This window comes from Pleurodeles waltl, chromosome 5, assembly GCF_031143425.1.
Source record: "Pleurodeles waltl isolate 20211129_DDA chromosome 5, aPleWal1.hap1.20221129, whole genome shotgun sequence".
In the NCBI taxonomy this organism is placed as follows: domain Eukaryota; kingdom Metazoa; phylum Chordata; class Amphibia; order Caudata; family Salamandridae; genus Pleurodeles; species Pleurodeles waltl.
Genome location: NC_090444.1, coordinates 132,683,755 through 132,697,726, shown reverse-complemented (window position 1 = coordinate 132,697,726; position 13,972 = coordinate 132,683,755). Strand labels below are relative to the sequence as shown.

The 13,972-nt window shown below is 41.9% G+C and overlaps 1 protein-coding gene across 1 annotated transcript in view; it reads left to right on the top strand.

The window, feature by feature from the left end:
• LOC138295473 (xanthine dehydrogenase/oxidase-like) overlaps positions 1-13,972 on the top strand; it is a 794,335-nt gene that overhangs the window by 751,441 nt on the left and 28,922 nt on the right. Inside the window, exon 34 of the mRNA XM_069233806.1 lies at positions 4,857-5,045. Coding sequence (XP_069089907.1) covers positions 4,857-5,045 — 189 coding nt within the window. The remainder of the gene's footprint in view (positions 1-4,856; positions 5,046-13,972) is intronic.

Genomic DNA, 13,972 nt, shown 5'->3' with positions numbered 1-13,972 from the left:
CACTGGACCATTCTGATTTATTAATAGCACCACAGGCCCAAAAGATCACATCGTGAACACTGGCCACCGCTCCTTCTCTTTCACCGGTGTCACAACATTTTCATTTACTTTTTCCAAATCTAAAGGCAGGCGAGACAGACAATCTGCTTGTGTGTTCTTCCACCCTGGAATGTACAAAATAATGAAATTGTACTCCTGTAATTTTTATGCTAACCTTAGAAGCCATGCTGAACCTTTGCCGGCACCCCCAGGAGACAAAATCTTTAATAAAGGTTTATGATCAGTGCGAAGAGTGATCTTGTGGCCCCACACATACGTTCTAAAATTCTCTACACACAAACTGCTGCTAGGGTTTCCTTTTCAATTATAGAGCATTGTCGCTCTGTGGCAGTCAAGGAACGTGAGGCATATGCAAAAGTTATTTCAGAGGACCCAAACTTTTGAGACAAAACAGCCCCAACCCCAACATCACTGGCGTCCACTGTAACAATTATTGCTTTGTTCACATCAAAAGGTGACAATATTCCAGCTTCACATATTTCTTCCTTAATAATATTGAAACACTTTTGTTGATCTTCACCCCACACATATGCCATACCCTTCCTCATAAGTACTTTGAGGTTCTCAATTTTACTTGCACAGTTCTCTACGAACTTTGAATAATATTCAATTAAACCTAAGAAAGATCTTAATTGATCCTTATTTTTAGGTTTTGGTGCTGATTTTATCGCTTCAAGCAAATCCTTTATAGGTCTTACCCCTTCAGACGACAAGATATGCCCTAAATATTCTACTTCTGTTACAAGGAAGGAAAACATTTATTTGCGTAAAGTCAAGCCAAACTCAGCTAGTTTGTTAGATGCCTTTTTTAATGCCCTGCTTTGGATACCCACACTATCTCCAAAGACCAAAATGTCATCTTGAAAAAATTAATATTCTCTACGCCCTTGAATACCTCATTCACCAGTCTTTGGAAGACACTAGCCGCTGATATTAACCCAAACGGCATCCTTGTGAACTGAAAAGTGTCTTCCATGGTGATGAATGCTGTTAACAGTTTAGATGAATCATCAAGCCTGATCTGGTGATATGCATTTCCCCCTCTTCAACAACAAGATTAGTTCATTGATGTTTGGTAATGGAAAAGTGTCTGCAACTATATTCTGATTTAAACTTCTTAAATCCACAAAAAAACACAACTTGCCATCAGCTTTCTCCGTGATAACAACTGGAGATATCCATGGTGACATTTCAACTAGTTCAATAACTCCATTGATCAACATCTCAGCCAACATTTTTTTTTACTTCACCTCTTATCTTGGTAGAAACCCTTCTAACCTTATGTTGGACAGGTATTGCACCCTGTTTTAACTTTATTTTGTGTACGTACCCCTTCAATTGTCCTAAATCTTCTTTAAACACTTGGTGAGCCCCTTTCAAAATGTCCTCTATTGATAGCTGCTCCACAACCATAACTCGTTCCACTGCATGAGGATCAATCTTAATGTATAAATCATACTGGTGTGCCCACCCCAAAATTGGTGGCCCTGACTCTACCACATAAACTTTACCATTTACATATCTATTTTTGAATTGAATAACCTTATCCATATATCCTAAAATACTTATCTTCTCTCTGATAACCTCCAGGGTTGACATCTCTGGGTAACAATCTCACATTAGGCCACTCTTTCTTGAATAAATCCTTAGGAATGATGGTATACAATGACCCTGAATCCACCATTAACTCTAAATTCCTGCCCTTGATGGTAAAGCTAGCAGTGGGTCTCTAACTCCTTTTACTTTCACTGTCACTGTCACTGTTACTTTCACTTTCACTGTTACATCATGAACCTGTCCCAATATATGTCCATTAACACACAAGACTCCATCTGCAACAGCTGCAACCTTGTTTTTACCCACTTCTCTACACATCTTGGCGAAATGACCTTTACGACCACAATGTCTACATTCTTTTCTTATGGCATAACATTTCTTTGACTCGGAAGTGTGATATGTACTGCCACACTTCCCACATATTCTACTATTGTTTTTATTGCCATAGTTTGTATTGTCATGGAAAAATCTTCCTCTTCCTCTGAGATTCCATTTGTTCACAATAGCCACGTCTTCATCAACTTTGTCCACTGCGGACGTTCCTTCAGCCACTTTAATGTCTCCTTTATCATCTGTTCGTTCCATTTCCTTCATGCAATATTCAGGCTCTCCAACTATTTTCGCAGTTTCGATGGCGTCCTTGAGAGAAGGGTTTTTTGCAGCCCACAAGTGTTCTTGTGTTTTTCTACTTCTGCATTGAACTATAAGCTGGTCTCTGATCATCACTTCTGTCATTGCTCCAAATTTGCATTGGAGAGATAATTTGCGAAGTCTTGTTACAAAACCATCTATAGATTCACCTACTCTCTGAGGTTGAGTGCAGAATTTGTTCCTTCTCATCACCACATTTGTCTCTTTAGCAAACCTCACTTCTTCATTCTCCAAGAGTTGACCATCATTGTCCAAAGCTGTGGGAAGATATTTAAAAACGTGTTGGCCCTCTTTTCCTAAGAAACACAAAAGAATAGCTTGTTTCCTACGCTGTCTAAAGCCTGACCATCGGTTGCCTCCAAATAGTTGTCAAAAATCTCCACTCACTCGTCCCACTCAATAGGTGGAACTCCAGGTTGCGAAAGGAAACAAGGAGGTGGCCAGATTGTGGTGATATCCATGTTACATTATTTCTAACGAAGAATCCAAAATGACCAGGCTAAATAATTCGCCTATCTTCAGTTTACTCTTCTTGTTGTCTCCAATTCAAAAACTTATCTTTGTATAAAATATACACAATTGTTCTTTTTTTACTAGATTTTAGTTTATAGTTGTTAATTTCTTGTAGAAATAGCACTGCAGAATAAATTAATTTTGCTGAACAACTTCCCGTTTAAGACACAAACAGTCTTCCCTTAAAAGGAGGTTTGAGGAACTTTCCCTTTAAGAATTCAGACAACTTCCACTTTAAGAAATCGGAAGGGTTCCTTTCCACAGAGTAGATGATCCTCCCCTCCAACACACCAGATGAGATGTTAGCTAATATTTTATGGTGAGCCTGAAATATGAACGTAAGGTCACAGTATTTATGATCCAAAACAGCAGTAAGTTCTCATCCACACACAAAGCGAAGAGTCACTGCTTCCGCGTAGCTGTCGCTCCTCGCCAAAACAATGTTGTAATGTAAGGATTTCCGCATGGTCAATATAATTAAATCTGTTTTATTTCAGTCACAACGAGCCGCGTCGTGGCATCCCTGTACAACAGCTAGCGGCAACTGCCACTTCTGCTGTAGCGCAAGGGGGTTCCCATGACAACGGAATGCAGCATTCTCCACCTTCGGTAACCAGGATACAACACACTACTAAGGTTCTATACAATAGCATAGCAGTGTAAGCCCTGATCTGCCCATCAGGCCCCCTGGGAGAACCCCATCCCCCATACCTGTGATTGTAGGTAAAGAAGAGGTCTGTTGGTCTACTACGAATTCTCCCACATGGAGGGAAAGATTGCATCAGATCTCAGCAGAGACTGCAATGGCGACGTGCATTGTATGATGGCAACTGTATGGAATTCCCCTCTATCATGTAGGGAGCAGTGAGGTGTTTTATAAAAATAAATCTGGTGTTTTGAGAAAACTGCCCTGACGTGACAACATGTATATTTCCACGTATGAGAGTTGGGGACATGATGAACGCTTTGTGCCAGCAATGACCCATAACTTATCACGTACAACCTGAATGAAGCACAGAATGAAAATGTACAGAACAGAATTCTTTGCGAAAGGACAAAGTGATAAAATAATAAAAACATCTTCACTAAAACAAAAATGCATATCTCAGGGGGAAAGGGCACAAGCTGCAGGCCCAAGCTGAAACAAAATGCCTGTGTGATAGCTAAAGTAATTTCATGACAACGTAAGCCGAACTATAATGTCCCTGTAACCTTTGATTTTCTTAATGAATTTCTATGTTTTTTTAAACAAATGTAATATATACTTACTGTAAGTTAATACAACCAACGCTGTGCATTTCGGATCCTCCTCTCCAAGCTTTAATGGTCCCTGGGAACCCCATCTCCTGGGCGGAACTCCATTAAAACAGGGAGGGGCTGCATGCCCCCCCCTTCTCTAGGCCTATTGTGGCCCCAGGGATCCCACCACCCAGGGCCCCTCTAAATTATATGTGGGTGCCCTGGTGCCTACCAGGGGCATCCACCAAACAACACTAGGATGATGAAGTTTTGCTACCTATAAGTGATCTTGAACCCTTATTTTTTTCATTGATACACATTTATTTATATTTACACATGTGTGTATGTAATATTAAATATATATTTATAATGTTAATTATATATACCTATTAAATAACATTTTAAAATGTTGAATTAAACTTTATCCAAAAATAAAATTAAATTAAACTTTAATATTTTTTCTCTATACTTTCCAAAAAAGGAAATCTCTTTCATGCCGGTGGAGAGTTGTACCTCTGTGCAAAATCTTACTACTAGTAGTTTTACACTCCTAAAACTTGTTTTAGAAGGCTCCACACACTTACTTATAATTCTATACTCAGAAATGGTGAATAGCAAAAACATGTACACTTACACCATGTATACATTTACCTTTGTGAACAGGCATAATACGTGCAGGTAAGAAATTCACCTCACCCAGACTGATTGATGTTTACAGTAATTCTTCAACAATTCTTTGAATTACTTGTGAAATTGTCTATTGTGCAAAACCAAAAACTAATTGATGGCTTTGAACCCACCTGCTAAAGAAAATGTTTTTGTTTTCATTCTTGCAGATTGAAGGGGCATTTGTTCAAGGCCTGGGCCTGTTTACCTTGGAAGAACTGCGGTACTCCCCTGATGGCTATTTGTACACCAGAGGGCCCGGGATGTATAAGATTCCTTCAGTTGGAGATATTGCTACAGAGTTTAACGTGTCACTGCTCCGTGACTGTCCAAACAGCAAAGCAATTTATTCCTCAAAGGTAATATGCTAGGATATTTAGACTGAGCTGAATGCCTGTATCCTAGCAAAGTCTGGCCTATGGCGTGATGCTCAGATTTCTTGTAGACTTGTACCTTCAAAAGCTTAGTAGGTAGTAACAAATATCAGGCCATTCTTCAAATGTGATTTACTCCACCCCAGCTTAAATTGGCATTCATGTTTAATGCAGATTGGTTGATTACTTCACAAAATGTTTCCAAGACAATGCAATACATCAATGGTATTCCTATTGACAAGATTAGAGACCCTCCCTGCAACTTACTTATGGGGCAGTAGTTTATAAAAGGTCTTAATTGCATTGAACAGGTCTCATGTTTTGCTGAATTGTATTGCTCGTTTGTAGACTATGCACACTGAGACACTGCTGTGAAGTGTCCAGTGTATGTCCTCTGGCCCTTAAAACATGTAAGAAAAACGACTGTTCCCTGATTGTCATATTTATCTCTGATGTAAGGACATAGTATATGGTGTAGAAACTACTTCCATGGCATGGAAAGGTAAATGTCACCTGTGGCCTGCAGCACTTATTATGCCATCCACTAGTGTGACCAAGAAGACATGACTTCGGACTTGCCAATGTAGAGTCACAGCTTCAGTTTAAACCTGCAGTTCAACTTGTCAAAATAACCCTTTTGACAGGAGAAACCCTTACTTTGAAATATTAATAAGCCACCCATAAGTAGGCATTAGAGCCCACAAAGTGGGGTGCCTACTATTTAAAAGTGTCACATGTATAAATGTAAAGTTGGCATGGGTCTACAGCATTGTATTCTTGTTCAAGGAGGACCTACCCCCGCAGTTCAAGTTGGAGTGTTCCCATTAGAGTGGGGTCATAACTGAATCACAAATGGCTGGGTCCAACCTGAGGTGGCATGGTGTGCAAACACATTGCCACTCATCACAACCCTGGTTGTCTTAAGACCGCCAGGGCCGCGTGGTGGTCGGACCACCGTCAAAGTGGCGGTCTGACATCCACAATTATGACCGTGGCAGTTTCGCCAGTCGGACCGCCAGCACCACCACTTCTCCTCCACTGGAGGGACTGGCAGTGCTGGCAGTCCCAATCCACCAGGGCAGCACAGCAAGCAGCGCTGCCCTGGGGATTATGACCCCCTCTGCGCCAGAGTTTACATGGTGGTAGCACTGCCATGTTATTGCTGGTGGAGACAGGGTGCAGGGGGCCCCATGGGGGGGCCCTGCACTGCCCTTGCACTTAGCATGAGCAGTGCAGGGGCCCCCATGGCCAGCCGGTGGCACTTTTAACTGTCTGCTTAGCAGACTGTGAAAAGCACGACGGGTGCTGGTGCACCTTACGCACCGCAACATTGCCACCGGCTCAATTATGAGCCAGCGTCAGTGTTGTGGGCTGTTTCCTGCTGGGCATGTGGGCAGAAACTTTGTTTCCACCCGCTGACCCAGCGGGAAACTCGTAATAGGGGCCTCAGGAAGGGGAACACACTTGGGGTATCCTAACCGAGGGACTTCAGCAGACGGCCTTTTCCTTCCACTGAAGTCTTATTTAGGGCCATTGTATTGTGATGCAGCCCAAGTAATTACCTGTGGCTCAGAATAATAAAAACATTCCTTTAATCAGTTTTTGTATATTAGAGTTTAATACCTGGGGTTACATCTGCTAGTCACGGAATACATAGGGGAAGCTGGTGAGGGTGTATCAGCAAGTACATCAATCTTCACTTCAACATTGCATACAGATATGAAGAGCTGTGTGGCCTCTGTTAAGAACACATCTAATTGAGCTGTTTGAACAAAGGACAAATCGAAGGACAAATAAGAGGTCCATCTTTTGCATGAAGGTCTGTGATTTCAGCACCATGTTTAGGGAGGGACCTTGCTTAGGTCAATAAATGCACAAACATGTGCACTGCATTATGGATTATTGAGCCCACTTACCACTGCACAAATGCACCACCACCCTCTCAAGCAGTCATTCCCCTCCACCAGCCAGTTAGGCGTAGCTCATCCCAGAAGATGTCTCCAGTGCTTCCAGGAAAGACGTTTGCACATACTGCTCAGCTTGGTGACCCCTTTCTGCTAACCCAGCTAAAAAATGCACCTTAATGGATATACTTTATACATCTATTCCTTTTACAATTTTGTTTGATGCTTGGTGTATTTATTTTTTGCAAAAATAGTATACTAATACTTAATTTTAGAGGATAATGTTTTTACAGGTAGGACATAAATATGTAAAATATTACGGTGGCACAAAGACCTCTTATTCGTTATGTAGCATTGGTAATCTTCATTTCCGGTGTATGAATGTTTAATGTAAATTTCATAGCACAATGTTATTCACTTATCAGCAGTCTTTAATGTAAGAAGCCTATGGACAAAAAATATACAATAAAGTAAAATTATTGAATTAAAATAATTACTTTTGGGGGGAAAAACAATTTGACCTTTTGCAACTTTCATCATAGTGTCCAAACAATTGAATTAGTTAACACTAAAATTAAAAAATTTACCCCGGTCCAGTGCACGTAGTAAATGTAGCTGCCAATTCCACCTCTTGGAAGGTTTTCACCCCAACTTTTAATAGCTGCATTCGGTTTTCTGCATGCAGTTTTACCGCGTGTGATTTCTTTTTACCACACAGTAAAATCACAAACGTAAAAATCCCAAATTAAAAGCTTGTAATTGAATGCAGCAAAATTTCCGCATGAAAAGATTCAGTAGTTTTGCTGCACCTGACTCGTAACTATCATCTATGCTTCACTCCCAAGTACTTCCGGTGCCTTACTTGTGGCTGTGCAACCAAACATTTTCAACATTGTCGCCTCTGATTTGTTTCTGCAAACATGCTAGTCCAAATGAAAAGTTCTAGTTGACAATCTTTCCATTCATTTCATTGTCCTCTTCCAGAAGTCACTGCTCCTCAACTTCAACTGGAAACCGCCTTCCTAAAGTTCAAACATGGATGCAAATTCTTTTCTCCTGTTCAGTGTACAACCCGTTTTTATATTGCTATGGCCTAATACCATAGCTGTCTCTCTTCTTCCCACATTTGAAATATGCCAATCAGTCTAACACATAAGAACATACCAACCTTTGAGCTCCTTCTTAAGAATTTTAGAGCTATCAAAGGAAACACCCGAGTCCCACCCATCATACGAGATACCTATGAACATCTCCCTTACCCCTTACCTTCCCCTAGCTTTGCTCTATGCATGAATGTCTCATTCCTTATCCCAATCTCAGCGGCGCTCTTAGGTAGCAATGCTTCCGGCTTGTATAGCTTCCGAAAAGAAACATAAAGAGAAAGATAAAAATAGTCTGCACAGCACCAAACAATGTCAGCAGCCATTGGACTAAAACGTAGTTGGACTAAAACCTGGAGTTTTTAGCTGAAGTTCAGGGAAATTATGCCTTGTTTCTGTGTAATAGATCATGGTTAATAATCAAAGGGGGAAAGCAGTCTTTCGTGCTATGTATTGCTGGTTGGCAGAATGATCTAATCTCACAGTGGCATGCTTATGTGGTTAAAAAATCTAGCACATAAACTCATGAACCTCAATAGATCCAGCCCCAAAAAGAGGTGGCTAGATTACAGGCAGTAAATAAAATGGGAAATTCTTTTGGTGCACACCAACACATTGTTGGACTTTTTTGCTTATGCAGGGTCATCCTCAATCTTTTTGCCTCCTATTTTTTCTGACCTGTTGCTATTGGCTTTTGAACTCTGAGCACTTTATCACTGCTAACCTGTGCTAAAGTGCATATGCTCTCTGTGTAAATTCGTTTGTTGATTGGTTTATCCATGTTTGGCATATTTGATTTACTAGTAAGTCCCTAGTAAAGTGCACTAGAGGTTCCCAGGGCCTGTAAATCAAATGCTACTAGTGGGCCTGCAGCACTGGTTGTGCCACCCACATAGGTAGCTCTGTAATCATGCCTCAGACCTGCCACTGCAGTGTCTGTGTGTGCAGTTTTTAACTGTAAATTCGACTTGGCAAGTGTACTCACTTACCAGGCCTAAACCTTCCCTTTTCTTACATGTCAGACGCCCCTAAGGCAGGCCCTAGGTAACCCCAAGGGCAGAGTGCAGTGTATGGTTAAGGTGGGAAATACAGTATAGTGATGTGTTTTATATGTCCTGACAGTGAAATATTGCTAAATTCGTTTTTCACTGTTGCAATGCCTGTCCCTCTCATAGGTTAATATGGGGGCTACCATTAAGTCTGATTAAAGTGTAGATTCCCTTGGGGAGCAGATGGACATGTGGAGTTTGGGGTCTCTGAGCTCACAATTTAAAAATACATCTTTTAGTAAAGTTGATTTTAAGATTGTGTGTTTGAAAATGCCACTTATAGAAAGTGAGCATTTTCTTGCCTATACCATTCCTGTGACCCTGCCTGTTTGTGGATAATTGGTTATTAAGCCGCTTCAAGCTGATTTCACTTAAGATTTTAAAGAAATTGTTTAATAGACAGGTAACTCATTTTTTGGAATCTAATAAACTGCTTCATGTTCTCAATCCGGCTTCTGTCAGAGTTTGAGTATTGCATCTGCCTTGTTGGACGTTACGGAATTCCTCAAAGAAAATCGTGATTAGGACTGTTCTGCTGTGGCCGTCCTTCTCAATCTGTCATCCGCCTTTGATACTGTTTAGCATTCGCTCCTTCTGGACAGGATCAGAATGGCTGGTATTCAAGGTAAAGCTTGTGCTTAGCTGAAATTCTCCTTCGAGACCAGATCACAGGTGGTGTATCTCCCCACCTTTTACATCAACCTCGAAAACACTTGGGTTTGGAGTTCCACAGGACTCAGCTCTGAGCCCTACCCTATTTAATCTGTATTTAGAACCATTGGCCAAATTAATCGACCCTTGGGGCATTCAAGTAATATGATATACAGTTGACATCTAGCTTCTTCGGTCTAAGTGCCTGTCTAATCCAAGCAGACGGTTGCCGGATAAAGTCAGTCCTCCTCCAAACATGGCCTCATGGCCAGAAATTCGCTAATAATATTTGATTTCAGTTTCTCCTTTCTAACCCAAGTTCTACACATCTCTGTTGGGCATTTTGTGAAACTTAAATCTCTCAAAAAATGGTGCACCTGGTTCTTAAAGATAATCGAAAAATTATTGTGCATATGGTTGTATCTTCAGACTAGACTGGGTGTCCAGGCCTTTTTTATTCAGACTTCAGTGTGTGCAGGATGTGCAGAATGCCACAGCAAGACTGATCTTGAACATTCAATGATGATTATCAATCTCACCTCATTTGAAGTGCCTTCATTGGCTGCCAGTAGCCAAATGAATCCAATTTAAAGCCCTTTCGTTTGCATTCAGAGCCTTAGCTGCCCAAGGACCTCCTTAATCAAGCAAATGACTCCAACCCTACCATTAATTCAGATCTTTAAAATTAGGGGTCGGTCTGTTTCATTCCCCCAGCAAAACAGGTGGAATTTGGCAACTCTTGTAACACAGAGTTCTGGCCAAATTCCACGAATTGCCACGTGGTGGAATATTATTTTGCGATGCTCTCGAAAAGCGAGCTGGAGCAAGATTTGGCATACCCTAGTGCCATTTTCTAAAGCACTCGGATGCAACCAGAGGGCTACTTCTTGAGTGGATTTGCTGGCGCTTGAGTAGATTTTCTACTCAAGCGGCAGCACAGTTAGCTCAAATGGCTGCTCTCCTGTGCACACCATGGTGCTGCTTGCTTTGATTTGTCAAGGCTGCTCACAATACTGGCACTAAATTGCAGCACAAGCAGTGCAAGCAGCACCACATGCATATTTTCCACCAATTGGCGGAACTCAGTGGAGTTTTGCAGTGCTTGTATGTAACTATTGAATTCTGTAAAGTGAAACTCTGCAAGTTCTGCCCGTCCATATTTCAGAATTAACACTCTGAGGTTCCTTAAAGTTCCAAATATTTTTAAGGCCAGAAAAGCTGGTAGACCCTTTGACTTTTTAATGGCTTAACTCTGGAACTCACATATTAGCTTACAATTGGAATTATTTTGAGTTCATCTTCATAAAGAAGCTAAACATTTGACTTTTTAATGAGGTTTAGTGCCCACTGCTCTTTGCTTGCCCCAATTGCAGTTCCGTGACACTGCTAGTGCCGGGACTCTATTTCAGAAGCAGCTGTGTACTGTATGCATGTAATTGATTGACTAATTAATTGAATTGGTTCTAAAATGTGAATTAAAAGCGGAACACCTTTCCTGACCCTCTGCCCCCTGGCTAGCCAACCAAGGAACGTAATTTGAGATACAGCAAGCAGCTCGGTGTCTGGTGAGCAGAGCTTTAGCGTAGGTTGATAGCAATCATCTTTTCCTACCATATACTCAAGTCTAAGCTACTTTAACCTTATAAAAATAAGACATTAGGTTGTAAAAGAAATCCTACTTCTGAGTTGTAATTCATTATTTGATCTCACCAACCTTGCTATTATCTGAAGCTTCTATGACTCAGTGGTTCTTCACCTTTTGACTTCTGATGACCCCCACTTTATCATTACTGGAACCTGGGTACCCCTACTAAATCATTATTGGAATCTGGGGACCCACCCCTGACAGAGTCATTACCAGAAGCTGGCGAACCCCGCCTGAACAGTGTTAATGATTTGAACTTCAAAACAAAAAATACAGAAACGAGCATTTCATCAAAGAGATACACACATGATAGAACATTATTTAACTTGCAAACAAATTTATATAAAAAATAAATGTTATTTGGAAGGTTGGAGCTTTTCTAAATTCTATTGAAGACACATCATCCACACTATATTCTGTTTGATGCACCTGCACAGCTCCCACAAATCAATCTGAGAAGACTAGGTTAATTGTTAGCCTCCAGTTTCGAATTCCTTGATGTTAGATGTGGTATCCTTGGTGTGGTCTCCCCTAACGTTTTGCCTCTGTTCCCCAGGTTGTTGATGTGTGCTGGACTCTGTTTTTGCTGTTTTTGATACTCTGGGCACTTTACCACTGCTATCCAGTGCTAAAGTGCAAGTGCTCATATGTAGAATGTATGTATAATTGGCTTTCCATGATTGGCATATTTGATTTACTAGTAAGTCCCTAGAGGTGTCCAGGGCCTGTAAATCAAATACTACTAGTGGGCCTGCAGCACTGATTGTGACTCCCACATAAGTAGCCCTGTAAGCATGTCTCTGACTTGCCACTACAGTGTCTGTGTGGGCAGTCTTGGACTGCCAATTCGACTTGCAAATTATACCCATTTGCCAGGCCTAAACCTTCCCTTTTTATACTAAGGTAGGCCCTAGGTAGCTACATGGGTAGGGTACAGTGTACATTAAATGTGGGGCATGTACTTATGAGTTTTTACATGACCTGACAGTGAAATACTGCTAAATTCAGTTTTCACTGTTGCAAGGCCTACCTCTCTCATAGGTTAACATGGGGGCTGCCTTTAAATGTTATTAAAGTGCATATTCCCTTTGGGAGCAGATAGAAATATGGGGGTTAGGGTCTCTGAGCTCACAATTTAAAAATACATCTTTATGTTAAGTTGTTTTTTGAATTGTGTGTTTAAAAAAGGCCACTTTTAGAAAGTAGGCATTTTCTTGCTTAAACCATTCTGTGACTCTGCCTGTTTGTGGATTCCCTGTCTGGGTTAGTTTGACAGTTGGGCTGTTTGCACCTCTCACTAGACAGTGACACAAAGGGGGCTGGGGTGTAGCCTGTATATCTTCATGAGCCATCTATGCTGGAAGGGAGGGGAGGAGTGGTCACTAACACCTGAATGGTCTTTGCCTGCCCTCACAAAACACAGTCCCCAACCTTCTGGTGTGTAGCTGGGTCCTGGCCGGACAGGAAAAGATCTTACAAACACTTGAGACTTTACTTTGAAGTTTGCCAACTTCAGAGGCAGAAAGGGATATAAGTATTTGGCTCAAAACCCCAGACTTTAGATTACTTCAAGGATTCAAGAGAAATCTCTGCCTGGAGAAGAGCTGAGGGGAACTGCTGCCCTGCCTGTCACTGTGCTGTGTTGGGCTATCCTGCAGTTGCTGCTTCTGCCTGTGCAAGGGAACAGAGTCTGAACTTTGTTGCATTACTGCTTGAGAAGTGACTCCAAGGGCTTGGAATAGAGCTTGCCTCCTGTTTTGAAGCCTCAGGGACAGGAAAGGCTTCACCAACCAGACCTGAGTCTACTTGCTGTGGACTTTAGCTTGCCAGAGGGTGCCATTCCAGTTTCTGGACCCCTGGAAGTGAATTCCTGAGGAAAAAACAATCTAACAATGCCGGACGATGCCGTGCGACTTTGCAAAGGTTGGTGCTGCCTGGAACCGTGACACGCTTTCCCTGAGGCTGCGGACCTCGCTAAGTGCGACTAATCTAATGAGCCTGTGAGCTGATGCCGCTACCCCAGAACCGCGACGCCGCCTGCCCCGAGGCCGTGGACCTCGTAGAAGTCTGACAAACCTGTAGGCCTGCGTTGCTGCAGTCGATGATCCCGCCCGACTTTGCTGACACCGGAGTGTCATACGTCCAACGTTCATGATGACCCAACGCATCATAGCGCCTGTGGCCCTGTGACATCATCACTACCCTTGTGAGTTTGCCCCTGCATCATAACCCAGCCGGACTTTGCATCTGCCGGAACCAAGGGAATGACCTCTCATCTGACGCTGCTTCACCTCCACCGTCCAGTGGTGAGGACTCGACCCCGTTGCGCAACTCTGCTGTCCTTCTGCCCTCTGGCACCAGAACCAATGCTGCATCGGACCCAGCAAAGCAGCTCTCCTGACTCCGTTCACCAGCCTGTTTTCTACTTTATTCTTAAGGTACTGTACCTGTTGGTCGAACAACTCCATACCTTTAAGTGCTAAATTAGTATTTTTAACTACATATTGTGGATTTTTATTGTATTTGATCTTGTTTATGTAGATAAAATATTTACTATTTTACT